The 26,013-nt window shown below is 39.0% G+C and overlaps 1 protein-coding gene across 2 annotated transcripts in view; it reads right to left on the bottom strand.

Annotated features, from left to right (window-relative positions):
- LOC136864791 (coiled-coil domain-containing protein 177) overlaps positions 1-26,013 on the bottom strand; it is a 274,593-nt gene that overhangs the window by 21,717 nt on the left and 226,863 nt on the right. For both annotated transcript variants that reach the window (XM_067142181.2, XM_067142180.2), the window contains one exon: positions 9,915-10,127. In XM_067142181.2, coding sequence (XP_066998282.2) covers positions 9,915-10,127 — 213 coding nt within the window. The remainder of the gene's footprint in view (positions 1-9,914; positions 10,128-26,013) is intronic.

Raw genomic sequence — 26,013 nt, 5'->3', positions numbered from 1 at the left:
CAGAACCAGAAAAGGGCAGGCCATCCACTACAGACGATGAAGTGCAACTAAATGGCAGGCTGCATCTGCTTTATCCCCATCCCGAAGGGAAAACGAACTACTGCAAGGTTTGCAGCAATAGGAAAGTTGCACAGGAGAGGCGAGAAATGGTTCACTTCTGCAAAACCTGTGAGAACAACCAGGACTTCACCCAAGACTGTGCTTCGAAAAGCATCACACACTCCAGAAATTCCAATGAAAATGTAGGAGAAACTATCTGAGTCTTTCTCATGTTGATAAGTGTTTCATAACACATCTCCCAGTATTGCAAAAACTGACAGAAAAAATTACAAATTAGGAGACACTGTGGCTAGGAAAATATTCGAGGGCAAAGGGTTAATGAAAACTGTATTTGAAAAGCAGTGGGTTAAAAAACACTGTTTTAAATTTTCAAAAGTGAAACTGCCTCTATAGTCTCTTACAATTGCTTTGTACTCACTGAAACTCAGCTCATCACCACAAGAATTATAGGGATCATTTTAAACCTGGCAACATCTTGAGGAGATAAATCTGGATCTAGTTCCACATTTGATTCATCAATTAAAGTTACACTGATTTTTCACGTATCGCTATATCCTGAATTCATGGTTAGCACTGTGTTTTCTACAGGGATTTATTTATTAAATATCCTGCCAGTTTGAACCCTATTGCCCATGAGTTTATTAAAGTTATAGTTTTGATCAGTTTTTTAAATGATTGTGTAACCGTCCAGGCTTCTCCAGCCATACTTTAACGAGATATCACTCGATATCAAGATTATCTGCCATCGGCAATTACTCGTTAAGACATATTAATTTAACTTCAATCATGTGTAAAATAGTTTTTTGGAATCATATTGTATGTATTAGAACACCATTTATTATTTAAATTATTATATTATGTAGGATAGGAATTCATTATGTACTATAAATATGGTCAATGGTGAGACAGAGTTGTTGTCATTTCATCTCATACTTGTGTACACAGAAAAGTTATTCTTGAAGTGGGGAAGTTGCATGACTCACATGTTTAACTCGTGAGCAAAAGGCACTACACAGCGACCCGAGTGCAAGGCTAGCAAGCTTGGATACTACATGATCGCCACGCCTACTGGTTACTTGTGAAGAAAGAAGAGAGGGAGATGATAATGTGATCTACGAATCAGATGCTTCGTTATATGGAGAATTGGTATTGAGCTGTCAGTCACCAAGAGCGGGGGAGAGCCCGGTGATATATTATCTAATGCGGAGCAATCCTCAACTCTCACACATCGCTACCAGAACGTCTACTACTTTATTGATTTTTGAGACAGTGAGTGCTCGCTTTGAGACATAGTTATTTTCGTACAGTATGTTGTCGCTTCGACACAGTACTTAGCTGCTGTGATGTTGTCGGATCTGCGTGAGACAAAACAAGCTTATGGCCTGTGAGATATTCCGTAATTATTCTGGACGAAGAGCTACGTTTAGTTCAAGTCCATGGCATTTGGTACAAGTCAGTATAGTATCAGTAGGATAGCTAAGTTGGATTGAGATTTCTGCTAACATGGAAAAATTCATATCTCTGAATTTTCTCCTCCTACGATCAACGCTGATCGATTTTCACAAGTATAGGGCCAATGTCTAATTTAAAGACTAGGCAATTAGGGAGTGCTAGTCCAGATAGCCCAAATCACATCACAGAAGGAAGGAAGGATGTCCATGGAGCCAATTCTACAACAAGGAGAGGGGGACGAGTAACCACGGAAAATAGATGACTTCAACGGAAGCTGCAATTGGTGAGCTTCAATTAGATAAAGCAAGCAACAGTTAATTTCAGTAACGTAAATTCTTAAATCCCTCCATGCTTAAAGGAACTTTTCCGATTCATCTAATTTTTTGTGTGTAATAAATTCATTTGTATTTTATATTGCGTTAATTTTCTTTCTTAAGCGATACTTAATGGTTAATTATTTAAAATCCTACCCCTGTGTTTTAAGTACAAGTCTCTATGCTAGTAAATATAAATTTTGCCTTACAGTTTTGTTTGAAACTGTAACGCTGGCGCCCAAACATTACATAGAGAAATGGGAAACCATGGAATGATAATTCTATTTGCGTGGCAAGTTGCGGGCAAGTCACATATAGTTTATATTTATATTCATGTGTCCCCAGGTATTAACTTTCGTCTCCCCAAGTGTTAAGATGAGGAAAGCGAACTGTTACAATTGGTCCTTGACACAAAATTATGAAACTAAATTACTGAAGATGTGGTGAATGAACTTAAGGAACTGTTTGTAGCAGCAGGATTTCCTAAACAAATGGTATAACGATGATGATGAAGATGATGATGATGCTTGTTGTTTAAAGGGGCCTAACATCTAGGGCATCGGCCCATAATGGTACGAAATGAGACCATATGTTAAGTCCAAAACTCATCCACTGATAAGCATTCAAAATGTGATGAAGAATAAATGGATGAATATGAAAATAATCAGCGTATCCAGCTCTCAATACTGAAAGTTAAAAATAATTCCAAAATCAATCCACTGACTAAATTTTAAAAAAAAAGAGTCGAACAATGATTATGTACTTAAAACAATCAGTGGATCTGACCCGCAATGGTCAAACTTCCCGGAAACTGTCTTAAAACAATAGTCTATACTGATCAAGGGGCTGCTTCGAAAGCACAAACCTGAATCAATGATGCTTGTTGTCTAAAGGGGTCCAAAATCCAAGTCAACGGCCCATCATAATGGTACTTATTGCTAGGAAAGTAAGAACCATGGTATTTCTCATGTAGCAATACTAATCATAAGTAACAGACTTATGGTGTTCCACACAATGTGGTAATACGCACAGGTAATGTAATACACACAGGTAACACAGGCCTATGGTGTTTCTCACATTACGGGGGCACTCATAGGCAATACAGACCCACGGTGTCACTCATATAGTGGTACTAATCACAGACAATGCCCAGACCCATGGTGTTTCTCACAATGGTACTAATCGCAGGCAACGTAAGCCCGTGATGTTCTGCAAAGAGTGGTACTAATCTCAGGTACTGCAAAGTCCATACTGATTCACCCTCTGTTGCTACTAATCACCAACTTATTGTGTACCTAACATAGTGGTACTATTCGCAAGTAAAGGTGACCCATGCTGTTCCTCGCGTGATGGTACTAATTACAAGTAGTCTCATGGTTCTCTTTCAGTCATTCCTTGGTCGCCTCTTTTAGTAACCTCTTACGACAGGCAGGGGATACTGTGGTTGTATTCTTCATCTGTGTCCCCCACCCACAGGGCGCAAATGGTATAAAGGCTTTGAAGGTTCCACCTTACAATTGTTTAGGTGACAATCAGGTTCGAATCTTGTCCTTCCAAACATGGCACAGTCGAACAGTAAATGGTCCACCGTCGGTGAAGATCCACAAAAGCACAAGTGATTGCCTGCATTGTTAATTTTGAAGCGTTCAAAGTAACACTTAAATTTTCCTTAGCCAGAGAGAAACTGAGCGAGAATGAATTTAATAATGTTATTTGCTTTATGTCCCACTAACTACGCCAAGGTGCCGGAATTTAGTCCCGCATGAGTTCTTTTACGTGCCAGTAAATCTACCGACTCGAGGCTGACATATTTGAGCACCTTTAAATACCACCGGACTGAGCCAGGATCGAACCCGCCAAGCTGGGGTCAGAGGGCCAGCACCTCAACTGTCTGAGCAACCCAGCCCGGTGAGAATGAATTTGGGCACTAATGTTTTGAACTTGAGTCGGCTATATATGTCGGCAAAAGATAATTCTCTTTTGACAGACCCTTTTGTACTTAATGTCCAGAGGTTGTTCCACTGTCTTATTAGATGTGTTTTGATTTGGGCTTTTGCATAGCTCGGGGGTGATTTGTTGTAGGCGATTTCTATGTTGGATGAGGAGGCTGCTTTTGCAAGGTTGTCTACCTTTTCATTTCTAGGAGAACCGGTGTGTCCTCGGATCCGGGAAAGACAGACGTGGGGGCACTGCTGTGCTCTCGATATTATAGTAGCAGCTATTGGTTTGACGTTGTGCTGGTCATTGTGTTCAATGCAGCCTACGAGTTTCTTAGTATCTGAGCGCTACCACTGTTGTGTTCACACCACTCCACAGCAGATTCGATGGCCCATAGCTCGGCTTGAAATCCTGAAATACTGGATGACAATTTGTATTGGGCTGATAACACTTCCCTGTTATTCTCGTAGAAAACGAATGTGTCACCCACTTTGACAGATTCAGTGTTATTAGGTGTGCGAGAGCTGTCTGTGTAGATATAGCAGTCATGGTCGGGTGAGCAACTATTGCAAACATAAGTCTTGAAATTACCAGGGTAACTTGGATTCCACAAAGTGACAGTTCTTCTCCACTGTAGTTTCAAGAATTGGTGCAGGTGATGTTTTGTTTTTCTTCATTAACATGAGTTTGGCCATTCTGATGGCAGTAAAGAACAGAGGTTCTATTCCAGCGATGACAAGGGCTGCTTGTGTGGATATTGTGCGGAAGGCACGAGAAATTCGAAGGACGATTCCTCTCTGAATCTACAGAAGTTTTTCCTTAGCCCACTGCTTTTCAAGTGTAGAATGAAACGATGAAGCACAAGAAAGTATTAGTGCAACAAAGGTTGTGTAATATATGATGCGGAGTACTTCTGAGTTTATTCCCCTTGATGTCCTGCATGCAGTAGCAATGACCTGAAGAAATTTATCTGATTTAAGCTTTAGTTTATTGAGATGTGGCCTAAAAGTTAAATGTTTGTCCAATAGGACCCCCAGATATAAAAGTTGATCTTCTAGTGTGAATTCCTGTCCGTTCATTTTGAGTTGTGGCTTTATCAGGTTTCATCTTGTCATGACAACCATAGCCTTTGTTTTCAGTGGATTAAATTGCAGCTTGTTTTTTGGAACCCCAGTTGAGCAGAATATGTAGTGCTGTGTTCGCTCGAGAGTTTACCTCAGTGTCACTGTCAGCTTTGATTAACAGGAGTGCGTCGTCAGTGTAAGCGATAATCTTGCAGTCCGTGGGAAGGAGTACTTTGAGGACGTCATCAGACAAGATATTCCAAAATCCTGGGTTGCAGGTAGATCACTGGGGGTATCCTTTGTTAATGTATTTAGTTGAAATTGCTGTTACGACTTGAAGTTTCACTTTTCTGTTGCTGAAGTATGCTTGAGTGATTTTGTACAGATTATGTGGGCATTGCTTTTCCTTCAGTCGACACAACATTTTCGGCCACCAGGCATTATCAAATGCACCAGTTATGCCCAAAGAGATTAAAAAAGCCTATTTTTCGCTTTAAGATGATGTTCTGAATCCATTCAGTTGCATAGAGAACAGCATCTTCAATAGATTTTTGTGGGGTAAAGCAGTACTGAAACTGGGATAATAGGCCGTGAAGATGCATGTGGTACATAATTCTGTCGATTAATAGCTTCTCCAGAATCTTTCCTAGAACTGGCAGGAGGCAGATAGGTCTGAAAGACTTAGCTGTAAACTTTGTTAAGGTGCTTTCTTTAGGAATTACCTTCACTACTGCAATTTTCCATGAAGTAGGGAAATGGTTCAAAGATAAGGACTTATTGAACAGTGTGACAAATAAGGATGAAAGACAGAAGTGGATATTTTTGATTATGTTGGCAGATATGCCATCCCAGCCTGGTGCTTTTTTTAATCATTTTGTAGTAGAATGATTCGCTCAACTTCTTCATGTGAGAACAATACATCATCAGCTGTATCAGGGAGGATCATGGATGAGATTCTCACTTCTCTTCGTGCTTCTATATCCTCTGTTTCACACGGAAAAAACGTGTTCAGTAGAGTATTTGTGGTGCCAGAAAAGGTGGTAGTATATCCTTGTTCATTCTCTATTGAGGACAGGTTATTGAAATTTCTGGCTTGCTGGTTAGCTTCTGAACAAATTTCCAAGGTTTAGCTTTTGCAAGAATTGAAAAGAATTGTTTCCAGCATACAGATTTTCTTTTAAGCATCAAATTTTTGTATTCCTCTTTGAATACTAGATAAATGTCGTAATACCTCTGACGTAGGACTGGTCAGCGGCTTTGTTTATATTGCATGTCACAGGCCAGTATAAGTTTTCACATAATTGTCAGTTCTTCATTCCCCCAGAAGTTTGTGAGAAATTTTTGGTAGATCTGCTTCTGCCAGTTTGTTTATGGCGTCAGTTAATTTCTCTACTACGTCGTCTAATTCCCCGGCAGTGGTTGCAGGAAGCTATTTCTTCTGCTATCCTTGGTAGGTTTCTTTTGGGAGCCACTTGGAAGAGACCATTTGACATTTCTTTTTTCTATATGTCCTGGTTGAGTGATTATTACCGTTTAATGGCGGTATTTCTGTAGTCCTTTTTAAGATTGTTATAATTAGAGAGTGGTCCAAAAGTGTTTGTACGTTATATCCCAATTTTAGATAAGAGGGAGACGTGCTGGACTGAATACAATTACATCTAAATAACTCTGCGAGTTGGTGCATCTGTAACTTGGTTTATCGCTATTGAAAGTATTGTTACATTAGAGGAGTTGGCAAAAGTCATAAAGTAGTCTCCCTCATGCATCTTCTACGGGACTGTTCCAAGACCCATGTTTAGTGTTCAAGTCTGATGCAAGTGTGTAATGGACTAGTATAACTTGGAAACAATTATCTTTTTTTGCTAGGGGCTTTACGTCGCGCCGACACAGATAGGTCTTATGGCGACGATGGGATAGGAAAGGCCTAGGAGTTGGAAGGAAGCGGCCGTGGCCTTAATTAAGGTACAGCCCCAGCATTTGCCTGGTGTGAAAATGGGAAACCACGGAAAACCATTTTCAGGGCTGCCGATAGTGGGATTCGAACCTACTATCTCCCGGATTCAAGCTCACAGCCGCGCGCCTCTACGCGCACGGCCAACTCGCCCGGTGGAAATAATTCTCTAAACCCATGGGTAAATAGTGAAATATAGAGCTTGATTAGTAGGTATTATTATTATTATTATTATTATTATTATTATTATTATTATTATTATTATTATTATCTACATAGTTATGAACGACAGATTTTCAGTGCGAACTTTGTTTGGTATCAATCATGGTCGTATAATTTATTATTTGTGTGTTGTACGATTGTTTTGTGTAACAGAACATGTGAGGTTATGTCACGATACTTCTGCTGTATATTTATTAGTAAGACTTTATTTAATGTAAGAACACGTAATAAATAACATATAATTTATTATTACCTGTAAATATGATGTATAAATCCGATGTAATGCTGTGTAACACAGGGTAATAGTTTAGAACAACGCCCCTTTGTCACTCAAGTTTTACAGAATAACAATAGTAATTTAATATAACAGATTCCACCTTTTCAATACACAATTGTTGCACTATAGGTTATATTACAACATATTAGTTAAAATGGTACCGGTTTCGACACGCATACAGTGTCATCATCAGCCATAGGTAAAAGTTCATAACTTTAGATTTTACAGAATATTCCATTCATTTGTATATAGGTTACTGGAGACTCGGGAAGATACGAGAAAGCATGTTGTGTCATACTTTTCTGGAAGCCTGGCCAGGCAAGGTATATAAATGGGCAGTCGTGGGTAGTTGAGTTGTTAGTGAGAGACGTTGCTCGAGTTAAGTGTGTGACCTCATGTGATTTTGCCGTTGAAGTGGTTATGTTGTGTTGGTAGTGTTCCGTCGTTGGTTGACGTGCTAATGCGCAGTCGATAAAGTTCAAGATGGTGGTTCATTTGATGTGCAACTATTAAGGTGTATACAATTTGTAAATAAAACACTGTACACAATTCACAGCATCTTGAGTGTGTATCTTTGTGATTATGAAAAGTCGCTGGTGATTAGAAGTGGTTTCCCTTTTAACGCATCACATATCTGTTGAAGGCTGTTCAGATCCATGTCAATGTCTCGTTTTGAGTTGAAGTAAACGTTGCAGATGTAAAGTTCCTGTTAGTTAAATGTGGTGCATATGATGACCCTGTCAGCACTGCAGTATTGTGAGAGTTAAGATGATGATTTTTGATTTCATAAAGATTGCAGCTCGATCCGTTGTGCAGGTGTGTTCGTTTTCATTGTATGGATGTAGAATTCTTGTCCAAAATCTAAAACCCTATCATTTCTAATGTCTGGTTCTTGAAAACATGAAACTGTTCTTTCATTATGCTTGAAATTTGAAATGAGTTCTTGGGCAGGCACAAAGGACATATGTAAACTTTGTTGATAGACTGGAGTTTAGCCATAGTTAATTTTAGATTTTACGATACTGAGTATTTTCTGGCATACAGGGCAATTTATAGGAAAATGAATTTTAAATAATTATCTGACAAGGATTAGTTCCAAACCATATAATATGGAACATATTTCAAATAAAGCTTTCAATTATGTAAAAACATGCACAATGCCCTGAAATATGGACGAATATGGAAAATGAAATATAAAACCACTTTAAATATTCTAATTCGTAAACATATAACAAAATTTTGACTTCAACTGATGTACAAACAAAAATATATTTACAGAGAAATCCTAGCCCTGGTCATCATGTTCACTGGAATGGTAAATAAGACCTATATTAAGAACAGAAAGTTTATATTCTTGCTTGCAATTTATCTTCTATACTCAGCTTCCAAGAACACTTAACATACATGTATACACACCCTGGCTTACTGATATTATATAGTATGTTTTACAATTCTTTTTATAAACTCATAGGACTAGTAGAGGACATTGTGTAGGCCTATATAATGTTTTGAATAAACCCATGTTGGAAACATTGCACTACAAATAAGAATAATCAGATCAATTGCTTATGAAAAATTCTTGCTTCTGCTGGCACAAAGAATGAAACATCTTTGTATAGAAAACTGATGTTTCAATTTTGCTTGTACAAGAGACAACCCATATTGACAAAGAGCAGGATGCTTATATCATGTGACAATCACTTGATATCTCCTACACTGCTCATCAAGTTCAAACTATAATTCGCTCCACATTTTAGTCTCTGATACTCTAGCTGAACACACTATTACACCGACATAAAACGATTAAGCATGATGCATTAGCAATTCTTCTTTTTGTCCTTAACAAGAGTATTTTTCACATAGCATGACTATCAAATACTTCTTTTGCTGAAGTGGACCAACAGCTTGACAAACTGATTACTTCATCAGCAGGGCTGAATGTTGTGATCCAAGGAGGCAATGTAGGCCCACTCTAGACTTCAAAAAGAACATGTATGTTTGATCTCTCCTAGTCGTTTTTAAATTTTATTTTATGAAGTTTATTGCTCATACTGTCCTCGTCATCCTGTTGAACTATGTCAATCCAACTCTGTGGATACAAGGGGAAACAAACAACTAACAACTTACTGATCTGTTCACCTCAAAACACAAGGTGCGAGGAGCGAATGCATTTTGAAACTGAAAATCTGACAGAACTCTGCCAGTCATTGTCATCGTAATAAAGTTTGTTTGTTTTCAACCTGAAAGCAATTAATTTGTATTTTACTGACTGCTTACACAGTGGTTCTCTTCTGTGTTCACAATGGTCTGGTGAATGTCACAGAACTCACACTTGCAGAATTTACACTGCCCCAACATAATCGAGTTATTCATTCAGCATTTCTAATACTCAGCAGGGTTTGTTTTCAAAAGAAGTCTTCATTTTACTTCATATCAGAACAATTTACAATGGTAGGCTTGTTTCAATATAATTTTGGAAAATACTCGAGCCTCATTTCATCACTAATATGATGATTATATTCAAATTATATAAGCAATTTTAATTATTAAAAAAATGAAAAATGGGCGGGGGGGGGGGGGGGAAGGTCTGGGATTACAGACAACCTTAACAACAACTTCTACAAATAATGACCAACCTCTCCATAAGCTGATTGTGATGTTCTGAACGGGCTCTATTTTCTGCTTCTATTCGCTGACGTTTATTCTCAATCTGTCTGATGGCATTGTATTCAGCACGTTCAGTTGCTTCACGCTGTAGGGTAAGGACTTGCTCCTGCCACTTCCTAAGCCCATGATCCAATTCATCATGAAGTTCACAGACTTGTTGAAATTTGATGGCCCTCTCCAAACTGAAAATATAATCCAGAAATTAATAACAATTAGCTAAATCTGAAGTATAGAGGGTGAATAAGAAATAGAGGAGAGAGGATCTCTACTAAATGAACAATTTTTATTCCACCCATAACTCTCAAAGCACAGAATGACACATCAAGAAAATGTAAGATATCAACTGAAGTTTTTGTATCTGGAATGTGCAACAACATTAAGTAGTATTATTGTGACAATAGAGGCTGAGTGCATGGTGGCTGGCTATAATACCAGTAAGAGATAATAACTGCAGCACAGCGGCCAACAATGTGGATAGAGCCAGCAACAATGAAAACAATAGTGCCAGTGAACTGTTGAAGCTCACGATAAAGAAGCTCCCTGAAGTTGGAAGCTGATAAGTAGAGCCCTGATTTCCATGCAGATGCATGTTTTAAAATAAGCTGGTAGCACTTCTCAAACTTTACAAATATTCCTTTTATGGCTTAACGATTCCAAATAACCATTCTTTTTCCCTGCATGATTGCACGTTTTGTCCTTTTTAGGAGAAAATTTATGCATAATGCATATTTTTGATGATTTTGGATTTAATAGCAAATACTTGGATGTTTAATATTGCATAATATGACTTTTGTATTACCGGTACCAAAAAAAATGTACGATCTAAAACTTGAAGACAAAAGACCAAGAGGGCGACCAAGACTCAGGTACAAGGACATGGTGAAGATTGACATTCAACAGAGAGGACATACTTTGGAAAGCATTGAAGAAGGAGAGAAGTTCAGGGACCGCAACTGGTGGAGAAGCCTCGTTTGCCGACCCATCGCTTAAGATGGAACGACGTGAGATATGTATGTATGTATGTATGTATGTATGTATGTATGTATGTATGACTTTTTTGTGACCTTGGCTCATATGTAATGTTAACTTGCATGATAGTGCCTTTTATGCATGTTGGTTTGCAGAATATGGGACCATTTTTCCACGTTATACAGTATGTCTCTTACTGAGAGATGGAGAGAATGTATTCCTGGCATCCTATGTGACAACCAAAGTTAGTACACAAGGTAGAGGTCCTATGATCCAATTAACCAAACACTTTTTTACCTATTGCTTGAGTAAACATTGATGTAAGCAGGAAAGCCCCATGTCGATTTCTGTAATTCTTAGGAATAAGCCGTCCCAGTTATACATTGCTATAAATCAAACTGTAAATTATGCATTACTCATTGATGGCTCATTTCTTTGTCTATGCTATACAAACAAAACAAAACTTTTAACACACTTCTGTGATATCGCGTTACTCATCTAGCAGCTTACAAACCTTGGTTTTGCACTGAACACTCTTCTGTTGTTTTCCTGCATTTTCCTACCCGGAACTCTCACTCGTCACAAGTCTTTGTCATCGTAGCAGGCAATCGTTACAATTATTGAGGACATTCAAATGTGTCTGTCATCATCACACAGAGAAGAAGCTGCGGCAGCTAGATATACTGCATGTTGAACAAAGTGATCTGTTCAAATCCTGATTTTGAATTCTCGAATGAGTCAGGCTTGAGAGTATCCACTGTGAGTAAAAGTAAGCAAATGGTCATGAGCCCATCATGAGCCCATCAGATGGCTACACAGAGTTCAACGAGGCTTACTACTGTGAACTGTTCTAGAAGAACACTATGCTGTAAGAAGCCGTGTTGGGGACCAGAAGTTCAACGTGCCGTTGTGCAGAGAGATCACCCACGTGGATGGGTAATGGTGTGTTATGATTGTGAGTAAGAACTGTGTTGAAAGGATAACACAGAATGAGTCAACTTGTGATTAAATGTACACAGTAGTTCCATAAATTTAGCGGAAGTAAAACACACTCCCTCATATGTAGTAATTATAGTCTTAAGGATCCCAATAACCCACTACAACAAGTGTCATAAAATGATGATTTTTTTTGGCAATTAGTTTACAGACTGGTTTGATGCAGACCTGCATGCCAACCTATTCTGTTTTAACCTTAGCATTTCTGCATAACTACTAAATTCTGCATCAACTGTAATCTCCTTGTCATATTTATGCCTTGGTCCACTCCTATCTTCTTACTGCCTATACTTCCCTCAAAAACTATCTGACTAAGTTCTGGATATCTTAAGATGTGTCCTATTCTATCTCTTCAACTGCTCAAATTCTGCCAAATCTTTCTCGTCTCATCGATTCAATATTTCATCATTTGTGATTTGATCTACCGGCCTCACCATCAGCATTCTTCTGTAACACTGTATTTCAAAAGCTTCTATTCTCTTTCTTCTGAGATAGTTATTATCCATGCTTTACTTCCATACAATGCCACTCTCCAGACGAAAATCTTGAAAAACATATCTCTACTTTCTATATAAATGTTCGAAGTGAGCAAATTTCTCTTCTTAAAAAAGGCCTTCCTTCCCTGTACTAGTCTGCATTTTGTGTTGTCTTTATTTTTGCCATCTTCAGTTATTCTACTACCCAAAAAACAGTATTTATCTACTTCCTTTAGCACTATTTTCTGCCAGGCTCAGTGACTCAGACAGTTAAGGTGCTGGCCTTCTGACCCAACTTGGCAGGTTCAATCCTGGCTCAGTCCGGTAGTATTTGAAGGTGCTCAAATACGTCAGCCTCATGTCAGTAGATTTACTAGGATGTAAAAGAACTCCTGCGGGACAAAATTCTGTCACCTCGGCATCTCCGAAAGCCGTCAAAGACTAGTTAGTGGGACATAAAAACCAACATCATCATTATTATTTTATTTTCTAATCCAACATTTCCTGCATCACTTGACATTGTTAACTGCACTCCATTACTTTTTTTTTTTGTGGTTTACCATCACACTAACACATCGAAGGTATTCGGCAGCTCAAGGATAGGAATGTATTGGGAAGGCACCAACTATGGCCTTAAGGTACAGCCCCAGCATTTGCTTGGTGTGAAAATGGGGAAACAGCGGGAAAACCATCTTCAGGGCTGCCGACTGTGGGATTCAAACCTACCACCTCCCGAATGCAAGTTCACAGCTATGCGACACTAAATGCACAGCCAACTTGCTCGGTAACTACATTACTTTTGTTTTGGATTTGTTTTCATCTTGTACTTCTCCTCCAAGACTGTATCCATACCATTCAGCAATTTCTCCAGATCTTCTGCAGACTTAGATAACATAATTATCATCGGCAAAACTCAAGATTTTGATTTCCTCTGCTTAGATTGTGATTCCCTTTCCAAAAGCATCTTTGATTTTCTTTACCACCTGTTCTAGATAAGCACTGAAAAGGAGAGTGGACAAACTGCAACCTTACCTCATGCCTTTCTGGATTGCTGCTTCTTTTTTTTTTCACAGTCCTCAATTCTTATTACTGCAGACTGATTTTTGTACAGATTGTAGATAATCCTTCTTTCTCGGTATCTGATACACCTTCAGAATCTCAAATAGTTTGATCCAATGACCATTACGGAATGTCTTTTCTAGATCTACGAACGCCATGTTCTTGGGCTTGTTCTTCTTAATTCAGTCCTCCAAGATCAGCTGTAAAGTCAGGATTGCTTCACGTGTTCCTAAATTTCTTCTAAAGCCAAATTGAACCTCTCCCAACTCAGTTTCAATTTCTTTCCCTACTTATGTAAATAAAACGTGTTAAAAGTGTGCTGGCGTGGGATACTAAACTAATGGTGCAATAGTTTTCACACTAGTCAGCACCTGCTTTCTTGGAAATAAGTATAACAACATTGTGTCAAAAATGGGATGGTACTTCCGTCTCATATATCCTATGCATTAAACGGAATAACCTCACCATGCTGGTCTCCCTGAATGCAATAAAGTAATTTTGAGAATATGCCATCAATTCTAGGTGTCTTGTTCCTATTTAGATGCCTGAAAGCTTTTGTTGAATTCTGACCTCAAAACTGCGTCTCCCATTTTATCAGCATCAACAACCTCTTCTTGTTCCAGTACCTTATCACCTACTTCTTCCCCTCGATACAATTGTTTAATATGTTCCTGCAATCTTTCTGCCTTCTCTCCCTAGAAGTGTTTCTCCATCTGAAGTCTTAATATTCATACACTTAGTTTTCCTTTCTCCAAAGGTTTCCTTGATTTTCCTACAAGCAGCATTTTTTTTTTTTTTTTTGCTAGGGGCTTTACGTCGCACCGACACAGATAGGTCTTATGGCGACGATGGGATAGGAAAGGCCTAGGAGTTGGAAGGAAGCGGCCGTGGCCTTAATTAAGGTGCAGCCCCAGCATTTGCCTGGTGTGAAAATGGGAAACCACGGAAAACCATATTCAGGGCTGCCGATAGTGGGATTCGAACCTACTATCTCCCGGATGCGAGCTCACTTTTTTTTTTTTTTTTTTTTTTTTTTTTTTGCAACCTTCAACATCCGCACACTTCTCTATCAGCCATTCTTCCTTAGCTGTCCTGCAATTTCCATCTACTTCATTCTTTAATCACCTGTATTCTTTTCTGCCCTCCTCATAGTTGCATTCTTGTACTTTCACCGTTCATCAATCAGGTCTAGTATCTAACTTGTGCCTTTCTTCCTACCCTTTCTTTAGCAGCCCTACTTATCTCATTCTTCACAAATTATCTTAGTTTGATCCTCTAAGATCAGACGTTAAGTCTTGATTGCTCCACATGTTCCTACATTTCTTCTGAAGCCAAACTGAACTTCTCCTCACTCACATTCTTCTGTAAATAATACATGTTAACACTTTGCAAGCATTTCCTTCAGCCTTTTCATCTAATCCTACGGCAGCATGTTCCTTGAAACAATCCCTCCACTCTCCTTTCCTTCAACTTGTTTACATCCCATCTCCTCGTCATTCTTCAACTTTAGGCGACATTTCATGACCACCAATTGTGGTCAGAGTCCACATCTGCTCCTGGGAAGGTCTTGTTATCGAACACCTGTTTTTGAGTCTCTACCTAATGATAATAAAGTCTTTGATACCTTTCAGTGTCTCCAGGTCTTGTCTATGTATACACCTGTAGTTATCCATGTTTGAATCGAGTATTAGTAAGGACTTAATTGATATCGGTGTAGAATTCTACCAGCTGATTTCTCCTTTCATTCCTTTGTCCCAGTCCAAATTTTCCTATTTCATTACCTTCTTTTCCTTTGCCTACCACTACATTCCAGTCCCCCATCACACTTAGATTCTCATCTCCTTTTGCATTTTGTATTAAATCTTCTATCTCTTCACATATTCTTTTGATTTCTTCACCATCCTCTGAACTAATAGGCATATAGACTTGCACTATTGTGGTGGGCATTGGCTTGGTGTCCATCTTCATAACAACAATAATTTGTTCACTATGCTGGTCATAGTAGCTTTCCCACTGCCCTATTTTCTTATTCATTAACAAGGCAACAATTGCATTTCTGCTGTTTGGTTTTTGTGTTGATAATTCTATAGTCACCTTACCAAATATCCGCTCTTTCTGCCAATATACTTCACTTATACCAACTACATCTAACTTTCAACTATTCATTTCCCATTTCAGATTCTCTAACCTACCATGATGATTCAAACTAACATTTCATGCTCCGACTTGCAGAATGTCAATATTCATCTTTTTGGTGATTGCTACCCCCCCCCCTCCCCCTCTCTTGCTGTCCACATCTGGAGATCTGAATAGGGGACTATTTTACCTCCGGAATATTTTACCTGAGCGGAAGCCATCATTAGTACATCGTTCACTCATACTAAGTCCTTGGAAGTTAGTTACAGCTGTAGTTTTCCATTCTTTCAGCTGTGTAGCACTATCAAATTAGCTAAGCCATGTTAAATATTATTACAAGGCCATATTAGTCAGTCACCCAGACTGCCTCTCTTGCAATTCTGAAAGGCTGCTACCCCCCTTTCTGTGAACCATGGTCTCTCAACAGATACAAGTCTGATATGGCTGCACATACTGCTCAGCTACTTGCTTCTTTGGGATGCACAAGTCTCCCCCGCCGCGGCAAGGTCACATGGTTCAAGGTGAGGCTGGTGTCAAAAGCAAGTTTTAATCGGTAACATGTTTAAATACCAAGGCTTTTCTAGAATAATTGATGACATGGAATCTGGCAACCATGTCTTCTGAGATAAGCTTTTTGCAATGGTGTCACGACTTCAATCCAGTTAGGATGAACATTATTTCACAACTTCAATCCAGGCAGGTATAACTTAAAGCTAGTCAGGATGAATTTATGTCACAGTTTAAATCTTGTTAAGATGAACTTAATAAAGAAGTTACAGCCAAGTAAATGAACTTAAGGGTGAACAATGCAAGTTAGAAGAGGAGGTGCATGCTCTTGAAGTAAGATAATCAAGTGACATTATGCAGGACGTAAGTGAGATGGTAGATAAACAGTTTGAGACTTTAGGCAAAAGACAATACCTCCAGTTTGAGTGCAGTGTTCAAGACTTGAAGCAAGAACTGAGTGATCTACAGGGAAGGATGACAGCCCTGGAAACTAGACTGATGATTATTAGAAGAGACAATGGTACCAGCGTCATGAAAGCAAAACACATGCGATTCGAAGGGACATCATCTTGGCAGACATTCCAGACCCAGTTTGAGACCGTGAACAAACATAACGTCTGGACGCCGGAGGAGAAGGCTGTAAAATTCAATGCCAGATTGCACATGTGGGCAACGGAGATGCTACACAACATCCAGCAGGGCACAGTCTATAAACAGATTACCAGGGCACTCGAGGGATGCTACGATAAGTACCAGCTGGCAGTTGACTATCAAACTGAGCTGAAGAAGAGGACACAGCATGCAAGTGAATAGTAGCAGGAATACACCGCAGAGATAGAACAGCTGCCCCCACAAGTTGTTAGGTAGTTTACCACTGGAGTGTATACAATAGGAAGCTACCGACACATTTGATGACAGGCTTCACGACGCTGAGATCCACCAACACCTGACAGCCGATGCTGAGTATTGCCTTATTGATGATCTCACCATTGCCCTGAGGATGAAAGCAGCGAAGATGACAACAACTTCTATGTCAAGGGCAAGTATACGAGCCGTCAGAGGTGAAGAGAACCCGGGGAACTGCTCGTCACCACCGGAGCGATGTTGCGGTGTTCTGTGTATGTTATGAGGAAGTTCATAACCAGTTTGTCCGACGTAACTTGACCCGCATCCCCAGCATTCCAGATTATATATCCCAGAATTTCTGTATTTACTGCTAGTATTTACAGTGTGAGAGTTAAATACTATTCTTTCATCAATGTTGCTGGTTTTGAAAGCAATCTTTAGGTTCTGTTTTCTTAGGATGTGGCATATTTTTCATTAGTTTTTGACTCGTCAATGTAGTTTTGGGTAGTATGTATATTGATTAGCTTATAAATTTTGTGCTGAATCCGTTGTTCAAGGCTATTTCACGGATGGTCCTGATTTCCTTCTTCAAATTTTTTTTGAGAGCGGGATTTTTAAAGCTCTTTCTAACATGCTATTGTAGGCAGTTTTTTATGAGCTTCAGGATGTACTGAACTTTGCTTAATGGTGTTAGCAGTGTAAGTTGGTTTCTGGTAAATGTTAAATGACCGGGTGAGTTGGCCGTACGGTTAGGAGTGCGCAGCTGTGAGCTCGCATCCGGGAGATAGTGGGTTCGAACCCCACTGTCAGCAGTCCTGAAGATGGTTTTCCGTGGTTTCCCATTTTCACACCAGGCCAATACTGGGGCTGTACCTTAATTAAGGCCACTGCCACTTCCTTTTCATTCCTAGGCCTTTCCTGTCCCATCGTCGCCATAAGACCTATCAAAACAATAAGTTAAATTGTACAAGATCAATCTTTTCAATACAAGATATGTTGTTGATTAAAATTACATCATCATTTATTAAATGGTACCGGTTTCAACATCCATGGACGTCATCATCAGCCAAATAGGGTCATTGGCATCAACGTATGTAGAGAGATGTATGCTAAGTGCGATGCAGTAATGTTAAATATGTTGAAAGAAGTGGATGATCCTCTGTAAGCGTAAAAAAACAATACTAAGTCAGTAGATGATACATATAAAAATCCATCTTTGTAAATACGATGTTATGTCATATTTTTCTGGAGCGAGTGGATCTTGTGACCGGAACTGTATGTTGAAGTTAAAAAATATTCTTGATCCAATGCGGGCCTGTAGTATGGAAGATAAAAATGAATTAACTCGGATAGTGGAAATAGGGCAAGAAAGTAAAGCTTTATGAAGAGACTCACCTTTTGGTTGACTGGTTGTATGTATTGCGGAGTTGAGTTGAAGAGGAACTGGCAAGGGAGACGTGTGGACCGACTGGGGAAGGAAGGGGTGAGGGAGGATTGTGTTAGGTAGGAGGAGGGGGAGGGGCGATAAACGGGGCGGGATCAGGGGGTTTTGGAGGTAAATGCCAGGTGATTATTCTTACGGCATGATAATGTTATGTCTAAATAATTAAGTGAGTTATTGTTCTCCAATTTCCATAGTGAATTTAATATTCTGACCTAAAGTGTTGAGTAGTTCCAAAATTTCCTTTCCTTCATTAACACTACTATCTATGATGGCTAGAACATTGTTGAAGTAACATGTCCAGTATTTTATAGCTTTGATATCTATATTATCTGTGTATTCTAAGTTGTCCAAATATTCACCAAAATACTCTAGGACGGTGCTCCCATAGGTAAACCTATCTGCTGGTAGAGTTTATTCTCAAAATTGAAATAATTATTACTTAAACAGAATTTTAATAAGCCTATGAACTCATCTATTTCACCTATGCTTAATTTACTGAATTTGGTTAAATTATTCTGTATCAAATTTATAGTGGTTTCAATGGGGATATTGGCGTACATACTGACATCAAATGAAAGGATCTTGTGGTGTTCTGGTACCTTCATATGTTTTATTCTTCCACATACTCCCACTCTCCCGCAAGGCCCGCCTCATTTCCCTCTCCACTTCCTCGTAGCAACACGTCTTGCGTCTCGACTGCGGGAGCAAGTCAGTCGAGAGATGGCCTCCTTAGTCGGAGAACGTGGGTGATACAAGTGGGCCACGTAACGTATGTTACTTTTCGTTCTTCTTAACTTGCTTTAAATGTTTTTCCCGTTACTCACCATTTTTCAATTCATAATTCGATTTGTTTTATCCCATTTACAGACTAAAAATCAGACGATTAAACTTCAATAATGCTTATGTATATCAGCCCATGTCGGAACATAACAACTAAACCAACAATTTAGAGATACTAGTTGAACCACACACAGGGTCAACAAATACATTGAAACAAAAGACCTCCCAGCTCAAGACTGTTTTAAAGATCACCATTTCACAGTTTTTAACTTTCATCATGCTTTTTAAGAAAAAAAACTTTTTAACTAACATTTCATTTTGAGTGTCCAATGTTTTCAATTCATTATATATGTCTTACTGAGGATGACCCAATGCCGGGTCAAAACATGTCTACGTCTGTGTAAAGTTTTGTCTTAATTGGACGTAAAATATTATAGTATTGACTAGGAGGATATCAAAAATAATTTTGTAAGGAAAAAAAAATGTAGACTTGTTCGAGATCAAGAGGTTGATCACAGTGTTCCAGGACATCTTCATGACAACAGGAGGACTGACAAGATGTTCCACTGCTTTCACCCAATCCTGTACAAACACTGATTTTCCCATCCAAACTACACCGTGTCTTCTCGTACTAAGATGGAGAGGTCCGTCCTGGGACCACGCATGTTTATGGGCGCTGTCTTGAGCGTTGTTTGTTGTTTATCTACTTCATATTACTAGAAGAGCTTCTCCACAGATGACAATGTTTAACATATACAATTTCCATGGAATATTCACAATAAAAATAATAATGTTATAGTTTTCTATGTCCCAGTAACTACCTTTGATGGTTTTCGGAGACGCCGAGGTGCTGGAATATTGTCATGCAGGAGTTCTTTTATAAGCAAGTAAATCTAATGATACGAGGCTGACATATCTGAGCACCTTCAAATACCACTGGACTGAGCCAGGATCGAACCTGGCAAGTCAGTGTCATAAGGCCAGCGCCTTAACCATCCGAGCTACTCAGCCCGGCACAATGAAAATAATGCGAGCGAGTGGAATATCTCATGTCTAAGCATCCGTGGCTTTGATGCACATCAATCAAGATGGCAGCTTCCAAGCAAAACAAGGGAAAAGAGGTACTGAAGTTTTTTGTACTTGCAGTGTTATTAGTGAAATTAATGCTGTAACTCAAAGATGGTTAGGAGAAGCTCCCAGTGAATTAAAAATTGTGTTTATATTCCTGACTGAACAGTTTTGGGAGCAAGTAACTAGGGAAACAAATGCTTACACTAAGTTATTTTCAGAATCAGCTGCCAAGGATGCTGGACTGAATTATTCTTATGAAGAAAAACACTGGTTTCATGTTACTGCAGATGAAATGAAGACACATTTTGCCCTTGTATTTTGACATCCTTGAAAACGAAGCAGTCATTACAGGATAACTGGTCCAAACACACGGTATGAGACCCTAATGTATGGGGAAACGATGCCATTCAAGAGACACAAATCAATCAATAAATTCCTCCATTTCTCTACTGATTCTCCTAGTACAGATAAACTCAGGAAAGTTAGACCTGTAATGGAATTACTTTTAGACAGGTTTCAGAGAGTGTACATGCCTGGAGAAAAGGTTTTCATCGATGAAAGTTTGTAACTTCTAAGCTAAATTGAAATGTGAAATGGATAATTTGTAACTAGAATAAAACAAAATAAATTGGGCACCACCCGTGAAATATTTACAGGAATAATTAACTCTGTAGAGCATGAATGAACTCCTCCCAAGGCAACAGTCATCAGGCTAACAAGGCTCCAAACTTGCTTCATTACCTTACTTGTTACTACTTAAGTCTGAAAATAAATATGGGAAGCATGCTAAGTTCTTCCTTAGTCCACCAATAAAAGATTTACCATTAGTTTCACTACAAGAATTTACACCCAAGTCAAAATAAAACAAAACAAACACCAACGAGACCAACTCGTTTTGACACTCACAAAAATAAACATCCACAAAAAACATCTACTATCCATAAACCACAAATATACATAGTTCTGAAGGCCACACTCAGACTGATGATTTCATACAGATAAGACGACTGCGTATTCTTAACCTCATTTACATGAATAAACCAGTATAATCATCGTGGAATCATTTCACCATGGGTTATAACCGTATGAGAAACAAACAATCCCAGTCACCTCACTACACACTGTTAATCAAACCATACTACTTCACAATGTAAAAAGGGTACTGTAGAATATGTTGTTGTTGTTTGAGTCATCAGTCCATAGACTGGTTTGATGCAGCTCTCCATGCCACCCTATCCTGTGCTAACCTTTTCATTTCTACGTAACTATTGCATCCTACATCTGCTCTAATCTGTTTGTCATATTCATACCTTGGTCTACCCCTACCGTTCTTGCCACCTACACTTCCTTCAAAAACCCACTGAACAAGTCCTGGGTGTCTTAAGATGTGTCCTATCATTCTATCTCTTCTTCTCGTCAAATTTAGCCAAATCAATCTCCTCTCACCAATTCGATTCAGTATCTCTTCATTCGTGATTCGATCTATCCATCTCACCTTCAGCATTCTTCTGTAACACCATATATATGAAACATGAAAGCCACGCCGGATCAATCTAAGAATAACCAAGCAATGAACACTTGGCCAAAGATTTCATCTAGCAATAATCAGCTTCTTAACCTAAAATTGGGGATTGTACTTTTGTACGGTTACAAGTTTGATGAAGTAAAATATGTAGATTATCTTATATAGAACATAATCCATCAAGGAGAGCTAGATTTCAAATAAAAATCTACAAGGTTTGTTCATCAGACAATGGTTACTGCTAGAGATTCAAATTTTATACAGGGAAGGAAAGTGATGTTGATGTGTCTGGAACTAACAGGGAAACCCTTCCATCTGTAAGTCTCCCATCTGATTGAGATTTGGTATGACGACTTCAGCAGGAATGTTTTATTCAGCCATATCATATCAAAATTTGATGCCCAGTTGTATATTTAGCACCTGCTTTGGGGTGTAAAAGTTTGCTCATTTAAGCACCGCACATACGGGAGTGAGCGGCGGAAAGCAGATATGGGTGGGGAGGCCGGCCAGCTTACTTATCACACACACACTCTCTCTCTCTCTCTCTCTCTCTCTCTCTTTGATCTGTAGTGAACTAAGTATCTCTAGGCCTAGGATAGAGAAAGTGAAATCTGTCTGCAGACGAATAAGGGTAGAAAATCTCCAGGATGAGGCAATTGGACAGAAGAACATGGATATGATTAGTGAAATGTTCCAAACAATGGAAAGTAAGCAGGTACCGGATATAGAAATAGAATGGGTGGCATACAGGGATGCTGTAGTAGAAATGGCATGGGAATGCCTAGGAACAACTGTGTGTAAAGATGGGAAAAAGTGAACATCTTGGTGGAATGATTAAATGAGAGTAGAGAGTAGATTGTAAATGCAAAAAGAAAGCATATCAGAAATGGCTCCAAACAAGGACTAATGCATACAGGGAATTGTACGTACAGGAAAGAAACAGAGCAAAACAAATAGGTGTCGAATCCAAGAAGTTGTCTTGGGAAGATTTTGGTAATGACCTGGAAAGGCTGTCAAGCAGCAGGGAAACCTTTCTGGACAGTAATAATGTATCTTAGGAAGGGAAGGAAAAAGGAAATGAATAGTGTTTTGGGTAAATCATGTAAACTCATAATAGATCCCACGGAATCACTAGACAGGTGGAAGGAATATATTGAAAATATTCTCATCGTAAAAGGAAATCGACCTGGTGATGTTGCTAACAACCAAACTCATGAGGAGGAAGAAAATCATGTTGTTGAAATTACGCTTGAGGAAGTGGAAATGAAAATGAAATGAAAATCCACAGCCTGTTTCCAGTCATTCGACCGGGTCAGGAATGGAATGAATGAAGCCCCCATCTAGCAGCGAGGATAGGAGTTGTGCCGGCTGTCGAAGCCTGTTGCACTTGAGGAAGTGGAAAGGATGTAAATAAACTCCATTGTCATAAAGCAGCAGGAATAGATGATTAATGTTATTGGCTTTACGTCCCATAACTACTTTTTTGGTTTTCGGAGACGCAGATGTGCCAGAATTTAGTCCCGCTGGAGTTCTTTTACGTGCCAGTAAATCTACCGACATGAGGCTGACGTATTTGAGCACCTTCAAATACCACCGGACTGAGCCAAGGTCGAACCTGCGAAGTTGGGGTCAGAAGGCCATTGCCTCAACCATCTGAGCCACTCTGCCTGGCAGGAATAGATGAAACTAGGCCTGAAATGGTGAAATGCAGTGGGCAGGCAGGGATGAAATGGCTTCACAGAGTAATAAGATTAGCATGGAGTGTTAGTAAGGTACCTTCCGATTGGACGAAAGCAGCAATTACACCTATCTATAAGCAAGGGAACAGGAGGGATTGCAACAACTATCAAGGTGTTCACTGGCATCTTGGAAGTGAGGGTGCGATCAGCGATTGAGAGGAAGTTGGATGAAAACCACATACCACAGAGGGGCTGTCAGGATCAGATTTTCAGTATGCGCCAGGTAACTGAAAAATGCTACGAGAGAAATAGACAGTAATGTTTTAGGTTTGTAGATATTGAGAAGGCATATGACAAGAATACAAAGGGGAAAGATATTCGCCGTACTGGGGAACTATGGGATTATGTGTAGTGATTGGATAATCAAATACAATATAAGCACTTATTCAATTATTCCATTTTATTTGAATATTCATTTGAAATTCCATTTGAATAACTGGGGCAATTGAATAGTGAATGCTTTCAAAATAATTGAATGAAAAGTACAGTAATCCTAATGTTTGCCATCAACTCATCAATCTCATCAGAGGGAAATTCAAGTTACCTATCTTCATTCTCTCACAGAAAGTGAGAATGAACAGTCTCTGATAAGCCTTCCGAAAATAATACATCCTCGTGTTCTGCACGTATGAATGAGTCATCCACTCAGATGCCATTAAATACAATGCATAGATTAATATACTGCATCACGCGCCGACACGATTACACGAAGCACAGCACTACCGTGTTCAGTAAATGGCTCACCAAATTTATCAAGTCATAAATTAAAATCGTCAAAATTTTCTCTAAAATATGGCAAAGTCACCAGTTGCTATCTTTGAAATTCTGTCACTAAATGACTTCAAAAAAACTCCAGGACGCTGATGATGATGATATCTTGTGATAGCAGTTCTTTCCGTAGCCAAGAAAATATGTAAATGGTCAATACAAATCATTAAGGGTTGCAAACAATGAAGGATAAGGTAGTGGCGGTGATTACTGTTTTAAGGGGGAGTACAAATGGGCAACCATCCTCTATTAGTTCTAATCAGAGGGAAAAAATGGAAGGTATCTAACACTACGAAAAATGAAGGTACCGGTATCGGACAAAGGACAAGGGCCACAAGGGGCGTGCGGTTGGAAAAGAACAAGAGTTGGCGAAGGATGGTCGGTTAGGATAGATGAAAGCAAGGAGCCTGGCACAAGTGAATGGAAGCAATGCGAGGACTCAGCTAAGGGCCCTGTGGTCGCCAACCCACACTCTCTCTCTCTCTCTCTCTCTCTCACTCACTCAACACTGATATGCATTCAGGGCAGACACCCAGGGGGCAGACTGCCTATTGGTTGTTTACATAGCCTTTTCTTAAATAATTTAAGAGCCCCTGGGGCCCCTTTTAGTTGCCTCTTAGAACAGGCTGGAGATACTGTGGATGTTATTTTACCACTCCAACCCACAGTTGAAAGTAATGGTTGGTGAATGGAAGATAGAGGTGCATCATCATCATCATCATCATCATCAACAAAATAATTTGTTATGGTCTTAAATGTATTTTCCCCCTTTGGCATAAATTTCTAATAAAGGAGTGTGGCCTCCGGAGAGGCATGGTGCAGGTCTTTTGAGTTGACCCCGTATAGGCGACGTGCGTCTATGAGGTTTGGGCCCTACCTAAGATTAAGTCTAAGGCTGAAGACTGTACAAACACCCAGTCCCAGGGCCACAGGAAGTAACTAATGAAAGTTCAAATCTCAGACCCACCCAGGCATCGAACCCAAGATCCTTGGACCAAAGGCAATCATGCTAACCATTTAGCCATGGACCCAGACAACATAAAATTAAAGTAGGTATACTGCCTACTGCTAGTTAAAAGAAATTGTGAAATGTTAGTACTGGGGCTCAGTTTGATTATGTGGCCAGAAGATGGCATTTACTAAGGAACTTTATTTTACAGATATTAAAGATTTTAAGACAGTTATCTCACTCATTTAGTTTCAACATTTGGAGATTCATTTGAAGAAGAAAAAAAAGGCGTATATCTATTTTTAGTAAGAGTTCATCTATTACAAGTTATAAATCTCATTGTTAGCTCCATATTGAGCAACATATACTTTTTTGAAAGAATGTTTCTTGAGGGTCCACATTTTCATTACATTATATTTTTTTATTAATTTACATAAATAATGTTACATCATTACTATGTCTTAAGTGGGACATGTTTTGCTTATATTTTAGGCATCTTCAACCGCTGTTCCTAATAGCCAAGATCAAAATTGCTAGGATCTTAGGCTTTGTTTATGCTAAAATGCTTAAAATAGTTGGCATAACATGAATTGCCCTGTCTAAAAAGTTTATACATGCTATATATCTTATAGAAACATCCAGCTAACATGAATTGTTCTGTTTAATAAATTATGGTTACACATACTGTATCCAGCTAACATGAACTGCTCTGTCTAAAAAGTTATGTTTACAGATTACTATACATTTTATAAAAACATGCTTGACATGATCGTTACACTTTAAAACTCGATTATATATTAGTTCAA

Source organism: Anabrus simplex, chromosome 2 (genome assembly GCF_040414725.1).
Source record: "Anabrus simplex isolate iqAnaSimp1 chromosome 2, ASM4041472v1, whole genome shotgun sequence".
Lineage (NCBI taxonomy): Eukaryota > Metazoa > Arthropoda > Insecta > Orthoptera > Tettigoniidae > Anabrus > Anabrus simplex.
This window is presented reverse-complemented; position numbering and strand designations above follow the sequence as displayed.